At 46.0% G+C, this 26651-nt stretch overlaps 1 protein-coding gene across 1 annotated transcript in view; it reads left to right on the forward strand.

Annotated features, from left to right (window-relative positions):
* The window catches only part of brf1a (BRF1 general transcription factor IIIB subunit a), a 94368-nt gene that overhangs the window by 41849 nt on the left and 25868 nt on the right, over window positions 1-26651 (forward strand). Inside the window, exons 13-16 of the mRNA XM_030443622.1 lie at window positions 11297-11358; window positions 11807-11888; window positions 12096-12151; window positions 15475-15740. Of these exons, the coding sequence (XP_030299482.1) occupies window positions 11297-11358; window positions 11807-11888; window positions 12096-12151; window positions 15475-15740 (466 nt within the window). The remainder of the gene's footprint in view (window positions 1-11296; window positions 11359-11806; window positions 11889-12095; window positions 12152-15474; window positions 15741-26651) is intronic.

Genomic DNA, 26651 nt, shown 5'->3' on the forward strand with positions numbered 1-26651 from the left:
GTGTGTGTGTGCCTGAGGCGGTACAGTAGCGTTTGATGGACATATGGCCGGATGGACCCGACCTCTCTGAGGAGGGGAGCGACCGGATTGGACGGCTGGCAGACAGGCGATGACAGCGCGGGGAGACGGGCGCCACTGATACGCAGCACAAACACAAGAAGAAGAAAAGTCTAATGTTTATTTCAAGCTCCGGCTGCTCTCAGTGGACGGCCAATCATACGCTCTCAGTGAGTCAGTACAAGCTAAGCTACCTCAGCAGCAGCAGTGTGGTGTGGAATATGAAATCCGGCTGAGTGTGTGTGTGTGTGTGTGTGTGTCTCTCTGGTGAGGCGGCTGTAGCGGCCCGTCACAGCAGCCAGCTGTGATTGGAGATGATGTGCGTCTTCGGGCCCGCGGAGGGAAATGGAAGCCTCCTCGTCTGCCGCCGCCAGCCTGACGGGAGATGACAGCTACCGTTTAGCAGGCAGGCAAAGGCAGGAAGCCGCTTCGCCTCTGGCTGTTACGTCACATTTCACTGTATCTTCCCCGTCTCCCCCTCCGTCAGTCCTCACGCTGCAGGACTGGGGTCCAACCTCAGGTCAGACAGTGTGAAGTGTGAGGAGAGAAAAATGACAGACTGTTCCAGACTGAGTTTAGAAAACTGAACAAACAACCAGTCAGAAGTCTCGGAGGAGTTCAGGACGGACTGCTGAAAGAAAGCTAATCCTCTATTTTGCAGACTGATGAATTGTTCCAGTCATTTTCCATGAAGAAAATGTCAAATATTTGCTGCTTCCAGCTTCTTAAAAGTGAAGATTTGCTGCTTTATTTGTCATTTATGACCGTAAAGGAAGAGTCTTTGGGTTTTAGACTGTTGGTTGGACACAAAAAGCACTTTGAAGGCCGTTTTTTATAATATTTTAACATTGTCTGGTTGAAAAGGTTAAAAACTTGGAGCAAACTAAACTGAGGAGAGACGAGCGTGACGGAGCGAGCAGATGATCGATGCTACACGGATCATGTGCAGCAGATTATCTGTTATATGAAGGTATGTTGCAGGAAAGAGACTCTGAGTCTGAGCAGTAGATCTCCAGGTTTGACGTAAATTTGATTCCCAGTGAATCTTCTGCTCGCTTTAGTCGATTCAAATGTAATTTAGGGTGAAGTGTTCAGTCAGAGTGGACTCAGCGCGGCGTCTCTGCTTCCACATACATCAGAGGGGAAGTGTTAATGTCGAGACGAGCTGGAGGAAATGTTTCAGTCTTCTCAGGCAGCAGGAAGACTGAAGCAGAGACTCTTTTACGACAAATGAACAGTTATATTCAGGTTTTTAACACGAGTAAACTCGCTTTTTCAAACTCAACGCTGACAGAATGACGTCCGAGCTGCCAACGCCTGGAACCCCGTTCACAGCTGATTATCACCTCCTGGGTTTCCGTCCTGTCATTAGCGGGTTTTCATTTCATAGTTCTGCCATCTTGTGCAGCCCGTGAGCAAGGCAGCGACTCCAGGAAGTGTTACAGGCAGAAGTCCTTCTTTGTCTTTCTCTCAATTGGACAAAGTTTTATGTCAGTCTCCACCACAGGGCTGCGACTAACGATTAGTTTCATTTTCGACTATTTTCTCGATTTGTTGCTTCATTTTTTAGTTGGTTAGTGTTTCCCGAAGCCGAGATTACGTCCTCAAACGTCTTGTTTTGTTCACAACTCTAAAGATATTCAGTTTACTGTCACAGAGGAGGAAATAAACCAGAACATATTCACATTTAAGAAGCTGGAATCAGAGAATTTTGACTTCTTTCTTTAAAAAACCACCAATAAATCGATTATAAAAATTATATAAACATTGCAGGAACATCAGCAGCTGATCGTATCAACCCAGGACCAAAATGTCCTTTTCTCTGAGGAATTTAAGTGTTTCTTGTCCTCGTTGGTATAAAAGTTGACATTGAAAGTTCATTCTTGACATTGCAACAATCCAACAAAGACGGCGTGATGTGATTAAAAGCTTCTTGAAGGACCTTGTGATAAGATTTAAAACATCGTCATCTGTTCTTGTTATTAGAAAAGAGACATTTTCTGCTCCCACGTTCAGAACATCATGCAGAGAGGAATCTATTAAAGACGTGGAGATGCATCTCTACCCCCACAGCTCCGCAGCAGTTAAAAGAAATAACCCGACTGCTTTGAAACTCTGAGACGTTCTGAGTCTTCTTAACTGACAACAAAACACAGAAAATCAATTTAAAGAAGCAGAAACACATGTAGGACTCAGAACCGGAGCTCTTACCACATCGGACTGATGATGTGGACCCGTGGGCGGATTTTCTTTTTGATTCTCCTCTTCTGATTACTTCCACAGAGAGTTTGTAAATATTCTGTCGTGATGAACGAGTGGTTTGGTGCGTCTCGGACACAGAGCGCAGATTCATCGGCGCGGCAAAGCCAACATTTGGCTAAACATTCCTGCGGCGGCCGTCTGACATTTCAAATGTTTGAATCTCATGCACAACAACGGCGACATTAAACAGACGTTTGTTTTCATGACGGCATTCTCTGAATTCTTCCGCTGCGCTGCTGAGCCTGCGTCCTCCTCCTCCTCCATCAAAGAGTCATTCAGGCCCGGTTCAAGATGTTCTGACGCTGTAGATTGTCTCAGTGCCGCTCGCTGATTCATTCAGCCTCCTCCTGTGATGTAAGATGTTTTGGAAAATAGGCCGGAATATTGAAGCGGGACAAATTGACGGGACGTCTCTTTGATCAAAGACGTTTATTCAAAAATATGGAAAATGCAGCTCTCAGTGTTGAAAAGATGTGTCACTGTCAATACAAACGTTTGTGTAGATTATGAGAGGAGACACATTTGTGGCGGCAACAGATGGCGGAGAGAGAAAACAACATGGCTGCTCATAACAATGGAAACAAAAAGTGATGTCATGTCGGCTTATCCAGATTGTTTGCTTCTGTTTAGAACAACTGTTTGATTTGGACACAAATAAATGTTCTCTCGTTTGTTCATTCGCTCCAAACGACCTCAGTTTGCCTCCAGAAGTGTTATCAGCCGATAACCAACAAGTCTTATCAGAACCAAAACCTGTAAATGTGGTCGTTATCCGCTCACCTGAGTGCTGATGGAGAGTCAGGAGAAGTTCTGTTATCCACGAAGCATTTCTGGAGCTTCACAGCAAAACAACGTTGCAGCACTCTGCAAAACAACTGAAGCAGCTGGAGACTTGATTCATATTTAAAAATGTAAAAAAAACTACAGAAATAAAACCGCTCATCTCCAGAAAAGTCTCCAGAAGCCCTGAGATCCCAGACTGATTCTAAAAGATGTTTTTCACGCTCACATCTTCACCGTAGCTGCTCAGCGAACACCAGCATGTCTGAAGTTGGTGCACGAGCTCGACCGCACGTCTCAAATCTCTTCATGCAACCTCAGAGTCTCTGCAGATTTGGTTTACATCGAATGAGTTGCATAGAGCTGTTTTATGTTTTGTTTTTTACATTGCAAAACGTGAAACAAGTCTCGAGCTGCTTCAGATGTTCAGGAGAACGTTACAACGCAACAAAGCAACAACGCTGTTTTGCTGCGAAGCTGCGGAAATGTTTTGAGGACTTTCACGCTGCAGCTTCTCAAACGGACGTCGCAGTGCTCGGAGGATGACGTATGCATGCGCCATTGTTCTATGTTAGCAGTGTGTGTTCGCAGGATTTGTCGCCTCCCATCTTTTTTCCTAAGCTAGCAGCCATGCAATGCATTCTTGCAAGGTAGCATAATCTCATAGTGTACTGCACACAAGTTGTCCAATCAGGTGCAGCCAGGAAGTGTTTGCATGTCTAGAAAGCGTCTCCTGCCCTTGTGTCCTTATAAAAAGCCCCCGTGCACACGAACCACAAGTTTACATTGTCACAAGTGGAATTGAAAAATATATCTTCTCCACCAGAAAGAGCAAAATCTAAAGAATGAAGTGTTTGTGTGTCCAGGTGACCCTGTGGACGAGGACACGTACACCTGGTAACCAACAGGGACACAAACAGCAGCAGAGCGAGGATAGCAGAAACAAATGTATTCATTATAATATCATAAATGTCATCTCCGGTGTGAAACGGCAATAAAATGTCACGCCGACCAGCAGATACTGATCTAATCTTTAATAATCTAATATTGTCACATCCTGTATGAGGACATTCAGATAACACCGGCTAATGAAAAAGTCAGATTCGGACGGGAAAACAGCCAATCAGAGAGCTCAGAGGTTATGTTTACAGCCCGCGTGTCGGTTCATTAGGAAATTTAATAAAAACAGTAGTTTTTTTAGGGCCGTTTGGATCGAAAGTTGCTGTTTCTTGACCTTTTTGCTCACATTTCTGAGCATGGCTGCCAAATATAAACAAGAGTGCCTCGAGGAGTGTTATCGTCCACCTCCTCCCCGCTCGCCTCTCTGTGTCCGGGGGGGCGAGGAGCAGCCGGAGGAGGAGGAGGAGGAGGAGGAGCAGGTGGTTGAGTGGGCGTTCACTAAAGTCTGGGCTCCTCCAAGGTCGGGGAGGTCAGGTTTTAATGGGCCTGCCCGGCCCGCCCGTGTCAGCGAGAATCTAGCACTCTATTTATTGCCTCGGCCGGCTGGTTATTTCTCCTGGGCCGAGCTGGCACCGAGCCTGATTACCTCATACTGCTGCAGGGAAGGACTTCTACACCATGAGCTGTTTCTGTTTTTTTTTTTTGCATCTGAGGCACTTTACCGTCAATCTGACCCGTAGATGTTTTAGCGTGAGTGGAGCAGTAGATGAGGAGGTGAAGAGTGAACGCTGCAGCATCCCGCCTGCAGATAAAACACGTCTCCACTGTTCTGATCCGTTTCTCCTGAAGCTGTTTAATAAGAGTCGAGCAAAGTGTGTAACATGCATGTTAATATCAGCTCTTTAATATTGATTATGAGATACGACCAACGTATGTTTATACTTTCGACACTGTTTTTTTATTGAGTTTTGTAGATTTTAGATCGGTTTATTGATACGTTCATACTTTCACCTTTCATGTTTGATATTTGTCTGAACCGCTGCTGCTGCACAACAGTTTCTCCTCTCTTGTATCTTTCGGTTCAAAGTCGAACCTTTTATTAAAGCCTTGAAGGATATCAAGGTCGGCCTCATCTGCATTGATGTTGAGATACAAAGAAATACAGAGTTATAGAGACAGAATAACAAGAAGTGAGCTGAGATTATCGTCTTGAAATTGTTTCTTTTTGTGCCTAAAAAGCAGGAGTTGAAGCATCCTGTCGTCCAGCTTATCTTAAATACACATTTCCCAAAATGTTGGACTGTTCCTTCAAGATTTTTCTTTGTTTTGATGATTTTTGCGACCAGCTAGTTCTTCAGAAACGTTTTATTTCCATTCCCTGATTTGAAACGTCGTGTCGTCCGTCTGGAAACACGCGTCGAGCAGCCGGTCTGTTGAAATTCTGTCTCACACCTTCAGAAAAACATCGTCCGTTTCATCTTGTTGCAGCAGCTGATTTCACTTCACCTTCGACGGGCTCATCTAAAAGCCCGAGTCCTGACAAATTGAAATGTCTACCTTCATGTCGGCCTCTCCTCCCTGCAGCCCCGTGGCCGAGCTCGGTGCAGGTCGAGGGCTTTTTAGTTCGCAGGAGAGGATCAGGATTGTTGCTGACATGAAGAGCTGCGAGTCTGGATAATGTGGGAGCCGTTTGAAGTGTGGATGATGGGTGATCCTGCAGCACCGGGGCTACACAGGCCCATTCATCCTGCAGATCACACACACACACACACACACACACACACACACACACACACACACACACACATAACACTCTTTGTTTTTTGGGAAGGGGAAGGCGGTGGGGTGAGAGGTGGGGGGAGGGAGGGTGAGGACAGGAGGTGTGGAGGAGTCAGCAGACTGACGCTTCCTTTTAATTTCACCAGCATGACTTGTTTCATTTTGATTCTCCTCTCTCTTCTCCGTCTCCTCCGTCTCCTCGTCTCCTCAGATCAGGCTGAAATGAAACACAGCTCAGGATTAGAAGGAGATCAGTGAACTCCTCTTAAGCCTCCATTTTCTCCCTCTTCTCATCCATCTTTGTGTCTCCACCTTTTCTCCTCCTCTCCTCTGTCTCAGCTCCTTTCTCTCCGTGTTGTCTCCATTTGTAACCTCTCACTTTGTAACTTCTGTCTTTTCTCTCTGCCTCTTTTGTCTTTCGTCTCTCTCAGCTGCTCGTTCCTCCGTGTCGTCCCTCCTGCTGATTTTCTCCATCAGTCTCTTTGTCTCTCAATCTCCTACCTACCTCATTCTCTCTGCCTCTTAATCTTTCCTGCTCAGCCTCTCTTTGTCTTGCTCTGCCTACTTTTTTCTCCCCTCTAGAAAAACCTGTTTTTGCCATTTTCTCTCTCTCTGGCCTTTTCTTCTGCTGTTTACCACTTTTCTTCCTGCCTCTGTAAAGGACAGAGCTGACAGTATTCTATTTTTCTTACTGTCGACAAATCCCATGAAAAGACCAAACAATCACAAAATGCCCATTTTCCAAAAGTCACCAAGATTGAACGAGATTGAAAGTGCAACATGAAAGATATGAACACAAGGAAACCACAAACCTACTAGCTGCACTCGACCTGTCGCCTGTATTACTGGAGGATAGCACTTAAAGGGATATTCCGGTGTAAGTTTAATCCATGGTCTAAATCACCGTGAAACTGTGTTACACTCCCTCTCGAGAGATCAAGTTAGCAGACCGCTAATTTACAGAGTTTTATCAACCTCAGAAACGACCGCACGACAACAATACACTGCAGTAAATGGATCCAAATATAAACCGCCACCAAAAAGCCACAAATAATGCTCAGAACAGCACCAAACTTCAGCAACAGTACAAATAGGGTCTCAGCACATAGTCCGGGGCATCTAACCTCCGCTAGCTTAGCTGGATTTCTACTGAAAAGCTGACTAAATTTACCACTCTTCTGCAGCAGCTTCCTGTTGACGGGAAGTCCCGACGAGTCGATTACCGAGTGCAGTAGAGTTCCGCGGCTCATGGATGAAAATGTAGTGATTATGACTCCATGGAAAAGCAATCAAAGTTCATATGTGTCTTACCTGCCAGTTTATAACAGTTATTATCGAGAGCGGACAGGGAAAAGAACGGAATTGAGCAGTTCTAACCGCACTCGGTAATCGACTCGTCGGGACTTCCCCGACCCGGAAGCTGATGGAGGAGAGTTGAAATCTGTTTTTAGCTTCACAATAGGAAATCCAGCTAAGCTAGCGGAGGTTAGATGCCCCGGACTATGTGCTGAGACCCTATTTGTACTGTTGCTGAAGTTTGGTGCTGTTCTGAGCATTATTTGTGGCTTTTTGGTGGCGGTTTATATTTGGATCCATTTACTGCAGTGTATTGTTGTCGTGCGGTCGTTTCTGAGGTTGATAAAACTCCGTAAATTAGCGGTCTGCTAACTTGATCTCTCGAGAGGGAGTCTAACACAGTTTCAGCATGTGTTAAATTTACACCGGAATATCCCTTTAATGTAGCAGCTGAAACTACGACAGGTGCTGTCAGACTTTCACCTTACGCAGCAACAACGTCGCATTAGGAGACAGGACGGGCTGGGGCTAGCTGGTTAGCATGCTAACTTCAGTAGACATCTCTGCAACACAATATACGACTTTGTGAAGAAACAGCAGTTAACGTTTCGTATTTGAATGTTTAAACTGAAGTTCTGAACATATCTTAAAGTGGGTTTCAGGGAGCATCATGTCAGACGTCCACTCTCTGCTACTCAGCCCCAAAACCACCAAAGTAATGATCTACTTACTTATCTTACGAACAAGATAACGGGGATAAAACGATTGCACACCTCCTTCCTTTACAGACGTTCGCTCTCGTCTCCACCTCAAAGCCTGGACTCGGTTTCATTAAAGGATGCAGCAGGTTTTTATTATTATTAAGTTAAGAGAATTTGGAGGACTTTTAAAGGTGCACTCTGTAATTTTGGAGAAGAAATTGACGTCTTCAAACAGACTCAGTAAACAAACTATGTTAGCTTTCATCACTGAATAAACTGAATAAGGACAACATAGTTTCATACTGTTTTACTTTGTTTATATGTGGCGGACCCTGCCACCTTTGAAGCTTCACACAGGGACCTTAGTTTCCTCTAAAACTTGTTTATTCCGTTATGTGGAAAAAAAAATACTTCTGTGTTCCTAATTTCTTCTCCAAAACTACGTATTGCTCCTTTTTAAGAGTAAATTTACCGTTCTCATTTTCCGCAATTCAGTTTAAGAGGAGACTCACCGAATTCACTGGCACAGTAAGCACAAAGAAAAAATCAAAGTAGTCGTGAATATGATTCTTGCTGCAGTCGAGCAGCTCTAATCTTACGTCGCAGTGATGGAGTGATGAGTGATGGAGTGATGGAGTGGAGAGAGACGGACGGACACTTTGTTAGTTTTGGTCTTTTCATTGGATTTGTGGACAATAAGAAAAACAAAGAACAGCAGCCTTCTCCTTTAATATCTCCACATCTCTTACTTTCTGGGTTTGGCTCGCTCTCTCTCTCCCTCCCCCTCTCAAGTCTTTTAAATCTCTTGTTCCCTCCCTCCCTCCCTCCCTCCCTCGCCGCCTTCAAAAGGCCGTCTCCTTCACCTGTTTGTGTTTGTTCCTGCAGGGCACATTTTCTGTTTCTTTGTGCTCTTTTTCTTTCTTCTTCTTTGGTATCAGAGTGTCTGCACTGAAGCGTCTTTATCCTCCTGACCACATCAGACAGCTCTGCCGCCGCCTGGGACGCTGCGATGTGTGGGAGACGGGGGAGGAGGGAGGAGGGAGGGGATTTTAGGGGATTTTCTGCAGCGGTGGAGGGGCGGAGGGGTGAACCCGGGGTCAGGTTACCTGTCCGCAAGGACCGGCGGAGAACAGGGCGATGGAGTTAACAGCTCGCGGGCACGAGGGCGATGCAGATTGATCTGACGGCTGCTGCTTTGTTTCTCACTCGACTTGTCTGCAGGATTCTCCAAAAGAAACGTATCTGGTGTCTTGTTTTGCTGAACGCACTGCTGTGTGGTGCAATGCATTGTGGTTGTTGTAGGTTTACTACCCACATGTTTGCAAACCATCCATAGGCACTGACGTAAACTCTCAGGTGACTCACCTCTCCAGGTGCCTGATGTATGATGTGGTCGCTCCAGCGTTCATCCTTTTCTCTTTCCATGCTGCAGACGTTGCATTTTGCAGGTCTTCTGTTCGAGCTTTGTGCATCAGGACACTGAGATGAATGTATTTAATGACGTGTCTGTTAATCTGAAACGTTTAACGTCAGTAAAACAGATGAATAGTCACAATAAACCAACATCTATTGTAACTGTTTCCCCCTCGTTCCTCCATCATTTCCTCCTTTTCTGTTTGCCTTTTTAAAAATAGATGTATTCCCTCGGTCAGCGTTTTCTTGGAGGACGGCTCACTCGCTCGCTCTCCTCCTCCTCCTCCCTCGGCAGGAGGTCGGAGGTGTCCTCCAGAGGGATTTACTGTTGGACAGCAGAACTCCTCGGACAGAATCGTGGGGAATCCTAGTTTTTTGTATTTTTTGTTGATATGCAGGCCGAGCTGATCTCTGCGTCTCTGAGCTGCTGCCAGAAGTCCTCCAGGCTTCTGTCGGCGTGGACAGGAGGAGGAAGCTCCTCTCCCGCCGTGTACGAGGTCATCAGGGAGGTGATTTTATGTTTTCCTCCGGGATTAGGAAGTTTAGTGGAAGTGCTGCAAGTCTTGGCCTCTTTTTTTAGACTAATGAGATGATGTAATCCTCGTCTTATTTAGAGGGACACTAAATGTTTTTGGCCTGCAACTGTTTCCACTGACGGAGGCCAGACGGCTGCAGGGAGCGTTTGTTTTCTATTAATAAGAAAGACGGCGGATTAAAAGGAGGAAAATAAAATGATCCGTGCATGAACTCTGAGATCCACAGTTAAACTTTGCTACCTTCAAATAGAAAGTGAATGAAATATTGTACTTTCTGCCTCGAACTCTTCCTGACTCGCGCTTCATCTCATTCACATCCTCAGGTCGGCAGATTCTTCTACACGCTCACCAAGAACAATTTTATGGGTTTGATCAAATTAGCGAGTGTAGATATATCAAAGCGGCGGCTGAATAATAACGCTGTAATTGCTCCCTCCCTCCTCGTCTCTCCGGGGTTGGACCGAGGTTGGACCGAGGTTATCAGCTCTGCGTCGCTGCCTCGCGGGGGTCTGCCAATCTCTCCCTGGGCTTGTCTCCATCTTATCTCGCCCTCACACTTCACGGAGAGGAAGTTCTTAGAGGGCTGGGCCCGACAGATAGCGACTGACCTGTCTCTTCCCTCTGGAGCGGTTTCTTTTTTAAGCAGCGGCTGACTAGATTATCCTCCTGGCTGTGGGAGAACACACCCTTCGTCGCCTGAGGAGCGAGTGTACTCCTCTCCCTCGGCGGCGCACCTGTCTCTCCTTAATGAGGCGGGAAGGCTGCCTGTGGACTCAGGTGGCACGTCTTTGAAGTTGCCGCCCTGTTGGGAGTTTGAACTCGAGGAGGGAGGGCCCCTGTGAACGTGTCAAAGGCAGAGAGCTGACAGAAGTTAAACGACTCCTGTAAACCTGCCGCTTTTAAAACGCTTCTTCCCAACTTTTCCTCCGTTTGATTGACTGTCTGATGTCTGCAGGCAGCCGGAGAGGAGCTGCACTTTGTTCCAAAACTGCTAATCAAGGTGTAGGATCTTTTGGAGTGAAAGCTGTTGAATTTCTACAGATGGTTTTTCTTTGCGCTCACACTTCTTTCCTTTTTGTGTCCTTCATCAAAGCCAATCAGATTTCCTTTCAAAACCCTTTTCGAAAATTGAACCGTGTGCACGTGCACACCTCGTTCTTTACCAACACATTAAAATCTCTCTTGTTTTTTCTCTTACAATCGTCTCCATCGCAGGTAAAAAGCGACGGGCCCGAGAAATGCAAATTTCAGCATCTCCCTGTTTCAAAATAAGGCGTGCCGCAATCTAGAGAGCGTATCATAATTGAAAAGAAAGTGTGTTGAGGTAGATCCGCTTAGACGCGAGTTAAGCCTATTAACGTCTTATCAGGAGTCACAGTGCGTTTTATTTGCTGATTAACCCCCCGATGGAAGATGCTCGCAGCTCTTCCACGAGGGACGAGATGCAGCAGGACGCTGGAGGCCGGCTGCCGTTCCCTGTTTCACCCCTCTGGGACGAGGACGCCGCCGTGAAAATGTGCGTAACAGCAAATTTTCTAAGTGTGTCCGTTCTGATTTCTGTCTCCCTGACAGATGGTGCTGCTGACAGCGGCGAGCTGGACCTGAGTGGGATAGATGACAGCGAGATAGAGCTGGTATGTACCTGCTGATGGATGAGATCCACTCCAGCTGAAATGCTGTCCCACAAAAAACACTTTCCACTCCACAGCTATATTCTGTTTCCCGACGATGCTGTAGGAGCTCTAAAAACAGTCAGATTCACTTTTGTTTTTGACCGGATTGTTCTGTATTTACACTGTTAATGTTTCTGTAGATTGTGACCCAAAAACCAGGTGATAGAATGAAAACGGGAACTTTCACGCAACCACAAAAGCGGCTCATTTAGAAACAATCATAAGATTCACACGCATGTTACTGCATATTTTGTAGTAGATTAATAATGCCAAAGATAAATTACCTCAGAAGATTGTGGTGCTTTCTTGGGTTTTTGATGACGCAAGTATTAAGTCAGAGACGAGTCATTTGGCGCCGTTATCGCCGTCCTCCCTGAACTCCGCTGACGCTCCCTCTTCCTCTCTTCAGTATCTTCTAAGCGACAAAGAAATCAAAGTGAAGACGGCGCTGTGGATGGCAGAAAACTCCGACTACCTCAAAGAGCAGAAAGGTACTTTTTCAGAGTACAACATGTTTCTCTGCTGGTTGTGTTTCAAGACAGAGTTTAACTTTTATTTCCCTGCTGGTTCGTCCCAGACTGAACCTTCAGCTGTCAGTGTTTTAACGGTGAAACCTCCAACTGAACCCAGTGTGTCATGTTGATGTGGTTAACCTTGAGAGTTTGTGTGTTCAGACTGTTTTTTGTTTCTGCTTTCAGAGAAGGAAGCAAAGATAGCGAAAGAGAAGGCGCTCGGGATCTACAAAGAGAGGAAGGTAAGTGAATTCAGCCTGAAGAGCTAAAATCTAAGGCCGATTGACAGGAAGTTGATCGGAGGCGATGTCGACGAGGTCTCAGAAAACTTAAAGGGATATTCTGATGTAAGTTTAATCCATGGTCTAAATCACCGTGAAACTGTGTTAGACTCCCTCTGGAGAGATCAAGTTAGCAGACCGCTAATTTACGGAGTTTTATCAACCTCAGAAACGACCGCACGACAACAATACACTGCAGTAAATGGATCCAGATATAAACCGCCACCAAAAAGCCACAAATAATGCTCAGAACAGCACCAAACTTCAGCAACAGTACAAATAGGGTCTCAGCACATAGTCTGGGCATCTAACCTCCGCTAGCTTAGCTGGATTTCTATTGTGAAGCTAAAAACAGAGTTCAACTCTCCTCCATCAGCTTCCGGGTCGGGGAAGTCCCGACGCGACGATTACCGAGTGTGGTTAGAAATGCTCAATTCCGTTCTTTTCCCTGTCCGCTCTCGATAATAACTGTTATAAACTGGCAGGTAAGACACATATGAACTTTGATTGCTTTTCCATGGAGTCATAATCATACATTTTCATCCATGAGCCGCGGAACTCTACTGCACTCGGTAATCGACTCGTCGGGACTTCCCGTCAACAGGAAGCTGCTGCAGAAGAGTGGTAAATTTAGTCAGCTTTTCAGTAGAAATCCAGCTAAGCTAGCGGAGGTTAGATGCCCCGGACTATGTGCTGAGACCCTATTTGTACTGTTGCTGAAGTTTGGTGCTGTTCTGAGCATTATTTGTGGCTTTTTGGTGGCGGTTTATATTTGGATCCATTTACTGCAGTGTATTGTTGTCGTGCGGTCGTTTCTGAGGTTGATAAAACTCCGTAAATTAGCGGTCTGCTAACTTGATCTCTGGAGAGGGAGTCTAACACAGTTTCACGGTGTGTTAGACCATGGATTAAACTTACACCGGAATATCCCTTTAAGAAACAGCTTAAAGTGACGGATCATGACAGCTAGTCATCAGAGGAAGAACCAATCAGATGTGACGTAGATCTGTTCCGGCCCTGAAACACAAAACAAACTCGCTGTCGCGAGCGTACGTCGGTGTGAAAAGGCCTCCTGGTGCAACGTTATCATCATGAAGTTCGTCCTCCTGCAGATCCACTCCACACAGAGCTGTAGTAGAATTCAATGCAGGAAAAGGATCTGAAAATAGATTCAATGCAGGTATCGACTTGTGAAATGCAGTTTATTTCATCAGTTGGTGAGACAGACGCCAACGCTGTGAGACAGATGAGACAGACAGATGTCCAGACAGACAGACAGACAGACAGACAGACAGACAGACAGGGCAGCGAGTCCGATGAAACTGGTTCCCTCTCATTTCCCATTACTGGTTCTGGCTCAGCGTCGGACCCTTTTGTTGGAGCCAACATCTGCTCACTGGTCTTAACTAGCCGGATTAACTGCGGCTCTAATGAGACACGCAGCCTCCCGACAGCAGCGATCCAACCAGCAGCGCTCGCTGACAAATGACTGAATAAATAAATAAAATGGAGGGCGGTCTTGTTAGCGGCGTGCAGGACAAAGTGAGCCTCGGTCGGAAAGCTTTCACACTCAACGTCCAGAGTTGATTAGCTGCTGGTGCAGGGGTCAATTTACTGTCAGCTGAGGACGAGGATGTGAAGCTAAATTGCCTGAATCTGTGAAGAAGACTGGAGAGATTTATGCCGCTGTTGCATGAAATGTGTTTAAAAGTTTGTTTTCTGTAAAGAGGAACTTTACCAGCTGATCCGCAGCCGTGATTGAGAGAGAGGTCAAGGTGAAAGTGGAATAACTGAGGCTGGGTGATCACCCCAATCTGCTGTCTTAATTAAGATAAATTGCCGATTCACACAAATGTATTCAGCTGTAAATTTGCTTGCATGGATGTTCTGAGCTCCGGTGGTCTGAAATTACTCACGCTCGTTTTTTATTTTTTTCTAGAGGGCAAATCGTTCCCAGCTGGGATCTAAATGGTCTAATAGGAGGACAAAATATTTCCAGATAACATTTGACCCTCATCTGCTGATTAGAATTAGAGTAAATTCAGCCGAGTTAGAGAGAAGACGAGGTCTTAATCATGACCCGTTTAAAACGTGGCGCTGTAATCGCAGCCGCGATGTTACTGCTGTTTTACAGAAAGCTTCAGCAAGGACAAACCTTTCATATTTCTACCTGTTGTTAATGTTGTCGAGACTGAAATATCTCTACAACTTCTGGAAGGACTGTCATGAAGTTTGGTTCACACATTTGTCTCTCTGAGGACTTTAATCCAGCACGATCAGCGAGTTAATTCGTCCACTGCTTTAAAGGGAAATTCCGGTGTAAGTTTAATCCATGGTCTAAATCATCATGAAACTGTGTTAGACTCCCTCTCTAGAGATCAAGTTAGCAGACCGCTAATTTACGGAGTTTCATCAACCTCAGAAACGACCGCACGACAACAATACACTGCAGTAAATGGATCCAAATATAAACCGCCACCAAAAAGCCACAAATAATGCTCAGAACAGCACCAAACTTCAGCAACAGTACAAATAGGGTCTCAGCACATAGTCCGGGGCATCTAACCTCCGCTAGCTTAGCTGGATTTCTACTGAAAAGCTGACTAAATTTACCACTCTTCTGCAGCAGCTTCCTGTTGACGGGAAGTCCCGACGAGTCGATTACCGAGTGCAGTAGAGTTCCGCGGCTCATGGATGAAAATGTATGATTATGACTCCATGGAAAAGCAATCAAAGTTCATATGTGTCTTACCTGCCAGTTTATAACAGTTATTATCGAGAGCGGACAGGGAAAAGAACGGAATTGAGCATTTCTAACCGCACTCGGTAATCGTCGCGTCGGGACTTCCCCGACCCGGAAGCTGATGGAGGAGAGTTGAAAGTCTGTTTTTAGCTTCACAATAGAAATCCAGCTAAGCTAGCGGAGGTTAGATGCCCCGGACTATGTGCTGAGACCCTATTTGTACTGTTGCTGAAGTTTGGTGCTGTTCTGAGCATTATTTGTGGCTTTTTGGTGGCGGTTTATATTTGGATCCATTTACTGCAGTGTATTGTTGTCGTGCGGTCGTTTCTGAGGTTGATAAAACTCCGTAAATTAGCGGTCTGCTAACTTGATCTCTGGAGAGGGAGTCTAACACAGTTTCACGGTGATTTAGACCATGGATTAAACTTACACCGGAATATCCCTTCGCTATCTTTGCTTCCTGTGTTTTTGCACGTGGGGGATTGAGGTTCTGCCTTGTTGAGAACATCTGATTTATGCTAATGTTTTAAAACCCCGACAGCCACGAGGACCCACGAAGAAGCGTCCCCCGATCCGGGCCAACACCGCCGATGAGGCGATCGAGAAGATGCTGGAGCAGAAGAGGATCTCCTCCAAGATCAACTACGACGTCCTGAAAGACCTCAACGTCAAGCCCGGCTCAAGTCCAGCTCGCAAGGTGGAGACCCCGAAGAAGGAACCGATCGCCACGAAACTGACCGGACGCAACCGCACTCCTGCTCGATCCTCGCTCAGCCTCAGCACGCCGCTCAGCACGCTGGGAAAAAGGTGAGTCAGTCAGCTTCTATCCGGCGTTTGTATCCTGATTTCTTTGGAATAGAACAACTGTTATATTTTGGTTTTGAGGAAGCTGAAATCGACAAATCAGTGTAATATTTTGGATTTCCGTCTCGACTGTGAGCATATTAAACAGCTGATGTATATCCTGTAAACAACGTAAAGATTCCAGCTGTTGTTCCGCCCGCTGTACCTTCATTAACAGCTTCTTCTCCAAATAATGTCGTCTGTGATTTTCTTTTGCGATCGCTCGAACAGTTTCCTGCCTATCATCGCAAAATACTCGTGAATATAATCCAATAATTACTGTGTTCCCTCCTCTTGTTAACACTATTAACTGTAATGTCAACCACCAGTGTGCCCCTGATAAACAGCACCCAAAGTACATAAATCCATATTTAATTATGTTTGGGTCCGCTGAGTCCCTCGAACCATTAAATAATCCTCAATGCAAACAGCAGATGCTCGATTGAATGGAAGGCGAGATGGATGGAGAGTGTTTACTCGCATCCGATGCAACACCAGCCGTTCCTCCGCCGCCACCGGGGTCACATCCACCCGTCTCTCTCTGGCACGTGACGCTGGCTTCGCTCCATAACGATGAGGCGGCACTTCTCCTGTCGCCCAGAATAATCACCTGCGACAGGAGGACAGATGCTCAGTTTTCTGGGTTTTTCTTGTGGGATTTTCTCTCTCTCTTCTTTTTTTTTTTCCCACCTTCTCTGCCAGGATTTGTCTCTGGCTGCAGCACCTCCTCCCCTCCGCCTCCCTCTCACGACATGCATTCACAGGACTGATCCACCTCGAGCCTTTCAGACGAATTTAATGGGTTTTCTGCAGCGCGGAGAAAAGCTGAGAGGTTTTCCCTCAGTTTGTTTGCTGTCGGTGGAAATTGGTTTCCTATGGCTCTGTTTTTAAACCCCTTTCAGTTAATGTTGGTTTTAGGAACCATCTCAGCTTTATAGGAGACCTATAGAAGCAGATGTTTAGCGTTCAGAGGGAAGCCCGTCCCACCTCCCCTACCTTGTTCTGCGGTTACTCATCTGGTTGCAGTTTGCTAGGCCTCCATAAAACCTCTTCTCCGCTTGATAAGTCTGCTTTTTTTATCGTTTATTTCTTATTTAAGGAGTCGTTTTAGCACCAGTTTCTCCTCTAGTCAGATAATTGTCAACACCCTTTAACGAAATGAGCCCGTCACACAGATAAAAACAAGAGAACAAACTCATTACGGAGTAAAACGAACGAGGAGAAGGAGTGTTTCAGAGGAATTCTCTCCACAAACTCCGCTGGTTTCAAAATCTTATGGGAAAGTGACCCTGCGAGGTTTCAAGACTTCTTCAACACAACATGATGTTCGTTTTGTAAATTAGCAGGATGTGCTTTAGGGCGGGGCTGGCACGGCATGTCCCTCGGGCTCTCAGTTCATCAGATCCAGTCAGGATTTCCTCCACAGCTCCATCCTCTCGCCCAGTTGTGGTCACGTCAAAAAAAACAAAATAAAGACTCTGAAGAAAACTGAAAACGTTGGAGAAAATAAGAAACACAAGAAACTATCTAATGAAACAAAGGAAAGAACATTACAACAACACTGCTTTCACACTGACAACATGATTGATGACACAGATTATGAAACATTACAGTTGTTCCCATTTAGAGGATGTTAATGTGATGCTTTATTGATCGGTGTGGGGGGAGATTGCCTTTGTGTTCTCGGCCCTCCACAGGGAGGTCAGAGGTCAGCGGCAGCACCGTGAGGCTGGCGGTGAGACAGTTGTTGTTGCTCGAGGACACTTCAGCAGAGAGCGTCTGTCCGCCTGATGAGGCTTTAATCTTCATCCGCCCGCTGAAGTGCGTTATTCATCCGCCACACAATGCTCGAGGACAGTAAGAGCTCGGACGACAAAATGAAAACACTTTGCTGGAGTGGATCCTCGACGTCCCGGACACAATAAGCGGTGAAGGCGATCGTACCGGAGCCGCACAGTTACACAGCTGTTTGTGTTGTTGTAGAGAGTCTTTGTAATAAATTAACTGTTCACAACGTCTCCATGAACTGCATCAGGAAATCAAGAGTATGTTTGTGTTGACGAGGAGGAGGAGGAGGAAATGGACATCGGTGTCAGAATAGTTTTAAAAAATGAGTTCCTGACTTGGAAAATTCACCTGATGTTGGAAAAACAATCTTAAAATAATCTGACAGGTCATTTTACAGGGAATAATCTCAGCCTGTCTTCAGCTTTAAGGAGATTTATAGTTTGAGTTTCAGCTCATTAATTATCCGTCAGGCCAGATATTTACCTCAGGAAGGTGGTTGAGACCAAAAACAGAGATAAAAGAGAGTAAATATTGGATTTATATACATCAGGCGACACAAACACGACTCCAGATTATTTATTATGTTGCTCTGTAACAGCTGGATGTGTTAATAATAAGCAACTTTCAGTGCTGCGAGAGACAAAAATAGTGTCTTATTTTGAATTATACATGATCCTTTTTTAAATTGCATGTTTAAAACACTGTGAGTTAGCTACATGTTTGGCTCGGACACCATTACAAAACAAGGTGTTGATGCATTTACGCATCTGCTTGTCAGTATTGAGCAGCAGCTGAGACAGAAATGTTGTTATGACTCGTTCATACTAGATTTTTATCAGTAATGTCTTTATTTTAATCTACAGTATGTTCAAACTGCAGCAGGCGCTTTCTCTTCAGGCTTGAGATGGAATCAAATTGCACTGGATCTCTCACAAATTAATTCAAATATTCTGAAACCACAGACCAAAAATGTTTGCCGGAATATGAACTGATCGATTGACAGATAAGAAACAGTCCAGTCTCCATCCTCTGTGAGATTTATCTGCTTTTTATGTTTTATTTCCTTCTAAACTGAACATCTTTGAGTTTTGGACTGCTGGTCAGACTTTCCCGAGAGTTTCCCAAACCCCAGGCTGACGTCCTCTGATGTCTTGTTTTGTTTTCACAACCCAAAGATATTCAGTTTACTGTCAGAGGAGGAAAGAAACCAGAACATATTCACATTTAAGAAGCTGGATTTTGAGAACTCGATTATCAGAATCGTCCGCAGTCATTTAATAGTTGCAGCTCTTTTCACCATTTCTGTGACATTTACAGACTCTGACCATCGACAATCGATAACACAGATAATTCTTCAGTTGTCCAAAGACAGACGGCCTAAAACTAAAACTGTGTCTCGACCTCGTCAGTGACAGAAGTTTACAAGCCGCCTCCGTCATCACACCAACACGATAACAACAGTAGAAGACAGCAGAGCCGAGGGGCTGCTGGATTTGAGCCGCTCCAGTTGGCTAATGGCTGCTGCCAGAATGGCAAATCTCTTGGTTGGAGAGCCGACATGCTCCATGAATGAAGACGTTCTCCAGATTCATGTTTTGGCTCTGATCTGTCTGCAGAAGGAGCTTCACTGGCACTGCACCCATCTCCTCTTTTTAAGAATGGACGCTCTTTCCTGACGCGTTCGACCTGTTTGAATTTTTAAAACCCTTCCTGTCGTGTCGATGAATCATTGATGGACGTCTCTGTTGTGAATCATTCATCCCTCGCTTTCTTTCTGTCTTTTCTTTTTCCTCAATGGAAACGCGCTCCATCCATTTGTGCAGAAATCGCTGAACTCTGCACTTTTGTCGCGCTGAATGCACAACAATGTTTTCGACCCCTGCGGTTTTTCAGTTTTCAGTGGCTCTTTACCCACAAGCCATTAGGAGCGAGAGACACATGCCCTGCGGCCCAGTTAGCAGAAACACGGTGATAATCTCCCTCAGTCTCTCGTAGCGTGTCAGACGCAGCGTTGGAATGAAAACAAAAATCAGAGGAAAGACAAAAACGATCTCAAACGGCGACCGTTGAGCGCAGAATGGTCTCTTTCAGGCCGGCGGTGGAGGAGCGGACCGTTGCTCCGGCGCCTGAAAAGGTTGTTGTGCTGGTTATTGAGAAAGGGGAGAGGCCTGGTGTCAGGGAGACCTATGAAAGTGCAGGAGAAGGCCGGCTGACAGTGCAGCCATTGTGCCTTGTTTCGAGGCCTCGCTGAGGGGCTACACTGAGGCATTGTGCTGCTCCGGCCTCCCCTCCCTCTCCCGGTTCCTCCTCCGGGCTTCTCCCAGCGCTCCGCTCCAGGGTTCGCTCGGCGCCGGGCTCTGAAGATCAGCCTGGAGTTCTTCCTCCGGTGCTCTTCCTCTTTTCCCTCCGTCAGATCCTGTTGAGCTTAAGATTTCCTCTCTGCTCCTTTGTGTCTTTTATTCAGGACAGACTCCGGCCGTGTTGGTCTGAAATTGTCAGAACATATTTGGCACTTGAACCACCCGAGAAACTGAAGTAAAGGTTGGATTGTAGATGATTCATACACAGTTTGAATCTGATGTGTCAGAAACACAGATGTTATGACATAGTTACCCTGAGATCCGTCATGTTCTTTGTCTAAGGAACGAAACGTTGCGTCAGTCGTAAAGGTTTCTGCTGGAGCTCTGTCTTCTCTTCACCTCTTCACCTGTCGACAGGAAGCTGAAGGTGTGCGTGAGCTTTTACAGCCCAGATTCAGACTCTTGAATCAGAGTCAGACTTTGCAGTCCTGCTGACGTTACCGTGTTGGAACTGTAATCAAATCACCTTTGCAGATTTGCTTGTTATGATTGGAATCAGGACTTTGGACGTGAGACAGTACGAGAAATTCTAATTTAGAAAGCGACACACAGAAGATGTTTCCAGAGTGATTTGTCCACGTTGATGTAGTTCATCACCAAATTTCAAGTGATTTTGGATCATGGAGTTGATGATTGACGGCATGCTGCCATTAAGGACTTTCAGAATAAACATGTCACCACTGACGAGCTCTCTCTGCCTTTTTTCTTGCAAACTGCACCCAAAAATAACCAGTGAGTCTTTTTAAGGCTGCGTGTTTGTGTTTGGTCTCTCAGGCTTTGCTTCATTGGGACTTCAGTCAGTCTCTGCTGTGGTTGACTGGTTTGTTTTAGTCGTTAAATGTGCGCTCGTCTGTTTGTTGGTGTGAATTGTCTTTACATACGGGCTGTTCCCAGCAAAACAACCCCATTTTCTCCACCTTGCTCCCATCATCTCCTCCACTTTAGAAAAGAGCCTCCATCTCTCCACATCTCTCCATCACCCTCCTCTCTCAGCGTCTCCTCGTTGCTCTCATTATTTCCCCTCCATTTCCTCTCGCTTTGTTTACCATCGTCTCCCCTCAAAGTTTGTCTTCATCCCACTTTTCATCCTGTTTTTCTTTCTTCCCGACCTCCTTCTCTCTTCTCCGCCTGTCCTCTATTCTCTCGCCTACTTTTTTTTTTTCTAATCCTCGCCGTGTCTCGCAGTTAAAAGCCCTCAGCAGCAGCTACAGGCCTGTTGTATCACTCTGCACCATCAGGTCTGCTCTTGCTTTGGGCTTCTGCAACTCGCTAACGAGTTCTTTGCCTTTCTTGTCCTCTCTCTGTGGTTTCTTTTCCCCTCCCCGTTTTGTCTCTTTCATCTTCTCTCCTGATCTCTCCACTGAAGTGTTTGCACTTTAGAAAACATGGTGTAAATTCGCCTCGCTTCACCCAGACAAGTTTGATCGCAGGACTTGAAAATGAGCAGCGGGAGTGGAGTGACGACAGAGTGCGAGTTTGATGAGAGCACTTGGAGTAAACAGAAAGGAGCGAAGCTTTTTTTATATAACAAAGGTGTTTGTTCAGGATGACATTTTACAGAAATGTATTTTGTAGATCACATGAACTCGACGCCTGCAGACGATCGGCTTCAGTCAGCGTTAACTGCTCGCTTGTAGAGCCGCAATGATGAATCGACCAAAAGAGAATTAATTGGCAACGATTTTGGGGATCGATTAATCGTTTCAGCCGTTCTTCAAGCTAAAATGTCAAGCTAAACATTTTCTGGCGGGCTGAAGACTCATCGAACCCCCATGAAAAAGTTAAATTAGATGTGTGGAAAAGTAAAACAGGGATTTTTCAACTAGCACTTCAAACCGAGCGTTGATTTGCTTTTCAATCACCAGTTTTAATGCGGCGAGTTGAGCCGAGCGATGGACCTGCTGGCCGAGCTGCAGCCGCCTCGCCCTGAGCGGTCTGCGGTGACGACTCACGATTGTAACCGACCTGTAACGAGCAACGTCTCCTCTTTAAATCGGTACTCAACACACGTCTGTGCAGGAAACCTGAGAGAAAGAGGTCTTTAAAGCACTCGGTGCTTCTGAATCTCTTTTAAACATCTGATGTGTTTCTGCCACGTTTCCTGTGATGCTGCTTCATAATAAAAGCTTTTAATTGACTAAATAATGGGGCTTTTATTGTGAAGAAGTTACAGTACATGAAGCGTGTTTGTAACTGGATTAGCGGAGCCACTTTGATAGCGGTTGATTCTTCGACAGCACCGAAGCGCGTCATCGCTTTAAGACACGCCTTCGAGCAGGTAGAGCAGTTGTGATGGACGCCGACGCCGAGACAAACCGAGTAGAGTAGAGTGATGGAAAAACTGCAATAGGGGAGCATTTGCTAATTGGGATACAAGAAATATCCCAAAACGTCTTTCCAGCATCACTTTTATTTGACGTTTTTGTACGTATTGGGTCAACAGGTTGTTTGTCTTTTGAACAAAAGGAAGTTCACAAAAAAGTTTGTCGTCTCCATGATGGAATAAGAAATATTTGCTTCGCAACAAAATGTACGATAAAGTCCAGAATGATTTAGTTTGTCCTTTGTGTCTTTGTGTAATGGATTTGTCCGTTTTTCATTCCGTTTGGTTTTGATCTTGAGAATCAAAGCGTCTCTAGCTGTACATTTCTCCTCTGACCACCACGACCACGACTTCACTTCTTTATAGCAGCAGGTCTGCAACACTGCTCTCTCTTGTCTTGGCGTCCGTCCCTCCGTTATCTCGTCTTTGTCTCTTGAACGTCACATTCCACCTCCCTCTCTTCCTCCCACTCCTTTTCCCTCCATCTTTCACTCCGTCCTCCTGCTGACTGGGCCCTTCAGGGACGACAGAGCCCTGCTGTACTCGCTGTACTGGACAGTCTTTAGGTTCAGATGTCCCATGCACTCGTTCACTTCTGCCCCTTTTTCTTCTTCGACCCCCCTCCTCCTGCCTCTCCACCCTCCACCTCCTCCAGCCAGCTGCCAAACAGACCCTCCCTGTTCCCTCCATCCCCACTGGAGGATGGAAAAGCAGTCTTCCAGAAATAGCCCAGATAATTGCCCTCCAGTGATATTTTTTCCTCGTCTCTCTGGCTTTTTTTTTTGCGCTTCTCTGCCCCTTCATCTGTTCTTTTCCCATTCAAAGCTTTTTTTTCTTCTCTTTTTAAAGAGCTTGTCTGATTCCAGAGCTTTTTTGGGGAGAAAGAAAAGAAAAGAAAAGAAAAAAGAGAATTCCTCTCTGCATTTTTGTCCTGGGAGGGAGGGGGAGTCAGAGCAACCACTTCGGTCTGTGTTGGTTTTCCAGAAATGTAAATCGGAGCCACAGACTTAGCCAGCGCTGCAGAGAAACTGGAGAACTCAGCAGTTTTTTTCTGGCCAGATGTGGCTGCTGCCACTGCTTCTCCGAGGCGCTGCCAGAGGACGGGCGGAGGGGAAGGGGGAGAATAAAGAAAATACTTCCCGTTTTGGTTTCTGAGCCTGTCAGAGCAGGTGTCATGAGAAAGTCAAAAAGTCACCCAAGTGTTGTGAAAAACTTTGGGGAAGCAGGAAAAACTGAGCGAGCGAGCGAGAGCAGCTCCAGTTAAATCTCCACCCGCAGCGGAGGGGAAAACTGGGGGTCGCTCTCTGCAGCTTGGATCATATTTTCCTGCTCGGCACACTCGATCGAAGAGGATGTTTTTCCTTGTTATACGACCAGCTGTGTTAGGGGAGGGTGTATAATTTGTCTGTGGTTTGCAGCCCCTCCCTGGAAGCCTCTGATCCCCCAGCTCTCCCCCCCCTGGTTGCCCTCCCCCTTTTCCTCCCTGCAAACTGTGACCAATGAGGCGTTGGATGCTGGTGGAGGTTAACAGACAGACAGACAGACGGACAGAGAGGGTCGACAGTGCTGCCAAGCCCACCCAACATCCACCACCTCCCCACCATACTTAACTGGGGCTCACGTGATGGTCCCACATGTTGCTGATGAGATTAGCAGCTTGTTCGTGCAGAACGTGAGCTTTTCAGGAATTAAAGCTACAACAGATCATGTTTTAAAAGCGGCAATTTTTAAACTAATTGCAGAGTTATGTAAGAATTCTGAGTCACGTCACGTAGATTTTCATCAACGATGGCGGTTGTTGAATGATGTGTCGGTACGTTTGAATTCAGGTCGACTCCGACTGAACTCGGCACTCAGCAGAGACGCTGGTTCTGGTTCTGGTTCATGAAGTAAAGTCCATTTCCCCTCCAGCTCCAGTCAGCAGTCAACAGTGCAGAACATAAACACTCGACAGTGGATCTGGATCACTGCTGCTGTCAGACTGATGAACAGGAGTGAAGATAAATCCACTTTTCATTACCAGATGTTAAGAATAATCTCTGAGCTCTCCTCCCGTCGGTAAACATCTCCGAATCGGAGCAGAATCTGATGTGACTTTGTGTTGTGTTGTGATGTTGTGTGTTGGCAAACATGGCGTCTCCGTAACCCGACACGCTGGATGGTTTGTTTCATACTGTTTGGAAAGGACGAATGCTTGTCAGGTGATGAGAGGTTCAAGATAAGAGCGAGAACATCTTTTCCAGGGAGAAAAGCCTTCAGTGTCGTTCTTCGCTCTTCCTTCAATGAAATAAACTCTCCTGTTCTGATATAACTCGTGCTAGAAAGCAGCTACGCTAACCTCTAGAGCAGCTGCCATTGTTCTTTCTCAAACTAACAGTCGCTCTTACTAGTCGTCACATCTCAATCGCGCCCGTTGCTGCCAGAAGTTCCTCAAAGGACGGTGATTGATCCTCAGCTAAACCAAATGCATGCAGTAACTTAACGACAGTCGTGCCTGATGTTTTGGGTTTATAGGATAACATGTTAACTGAGCTCCCCTCCACAGTAATCTGGATACTCTGAGTATTTTGCATCATAATCTGGCCAGCGATGCGATGACGTGCGAGTCCGTACATGACGGTATCTGCCAGCAGCTCCCAGGCCCGCTCCACTGCCGCTCGCATGTTCAGCGTCGCTCGTTTCTCACACATTTACATTCAGGTCTTTAGCCTCCTCTCTCATGCAGAGAGATGTTCACATATTTAATCCCTCCCAGCCGCCACCCTCCTCAGACGGAAACCCATTTCTCATGGAGAAATGAGAGCATCTCTTTGATTCTGGACATCCGGCTCTGCTCGCAGCAGCGACAGCAGCTTTCCCTCCGCAGCCTTTTCCATCCAGCGAGCTTTCAACGGCCAAACCTTTGTTCTCCAGCGCGCCTCGCACTGTAACTAATGGGACAGCCAGGGCTGGAATTTCGAGGGGGAACTCTAAAACTGGGCCATTTGGAAAACATCCCAGTTTTTATCCACGGCTTAGCCACGGAAGAAAGAGAAAACAGCCCAGCCAGCAACCGAAAATGTTGACACTAAAAGACTTGATACCATTGTGGTAGTTCATGGCCTCACAGAGCCGATGAAGACTTTCCCCCCGGAGCCACGAGAAGGGACGCTCCCACACTCAGATCCTTCCTCCTTTGTCCTGCTTTATCTTCACTCTCAAGTCAGTCCCCACTCTCTTAAAACCCGAGATGATATATTAGTCTCATTTTTATATTTTACCCCCCTTCACTGCTTTTAAGTTTTATTGACACCACCCCCTCCGCCAGCTATTGCCAGTTGTCAGCCAGTGGCTAAACGGCCTCCCTCAATCGCCTTTTCAGCTCAGGCTTAGTCTCATTGGCAGTAAGCTGATTAGGAACGAGCCGCTAAGCCCGGCAGAGACTGATAGCCTAACAGAGAGAGTTGCGGCGGAGTGGATGAGTGAAGGAGGGTGAGACAGACGGGAGAGAAGGGGAGGTAGCTGGTGAAAGGATAGAAAGTGAGACAGGGAAGACAGGATGGAGGCTGAGATTAAAAGATGGGAGATGGGATGTAAAGTTTTGTGGTTTGACGTCTCTGGAGGGTAAAATATGCCGCCTGCTTTGCATCTCGGCGAAGGAGCGGCTGAATCTGTCCTAGTTTGACCCGAGTTGAGGAGGAGGACGATCGGCCAACAGAGAGTTGTGAGCCGTGAAGCGTTTCAGAAGCGAGCGTGGCTGAAGGGCAGGAGAGGCATAAAAATAGATAAAGTGAATGTATGTACTTTAGTTGACAAGTATGACGAATGGATGATTCAGATGAAAGAGCGATCGTTGCTAAGAATTGTACGGGCGATCTTTAAAACACTGAAGATGAAAGAGAAGAGAGACCGCTGAGGATGTTCTGCAAACACAAAAACAAAGCGGAGGCAGAGCAGGAAGAAAGACGCTATTTACAGTTTTCTTTCACGCACTTTCATTTACATTTGTTCCACATTAGACTTCGTCACATCTTATGTACGGCTTTTAAAAGAACGCAATCACAGCAACGTCAGGGCTGCAGAGATCCCTCTAAAAGAGCTGCGATTGGTCAACTCACGTTATCTCCAGTGAGTTTGTGATGGTGGTAATGATTGTTGATTTTGACGACTTCTCTGCAGCGAAGAAAATACTTTTTATATGTTCATCCCTCCAGTAGAGATAACGAAGAGACTTTGCGGCTGATCAGACTTGGTGTTAACATCTGTCCTGAGTCAGTTCACACCTGTAATAAACACGTACATCACTAGTACAGACAGACATGATGTTTTTTACACAAAGAAAGGAAGAACTTGATGTGTAACATTTGCCGAATTTACAAGACGGCCCGAATAGTCAAGAATTTATCATTGACAGTGTTTCACAAA

The sequence above is a fragment of the Sparus aurata genome, chromosome 16, assembly GCF_900880675.1.
Source record: "Sparus aurata chromosome 16, fSpaAur1.1, whole genome shotgun sequence".
Taxonomy (NCBI): domain Eukaryota; kingdom Metazoa; phylum Chordata; class Actinopteri; order Spariformes; family Sparidae; genus Sparus; species Sparus aurata.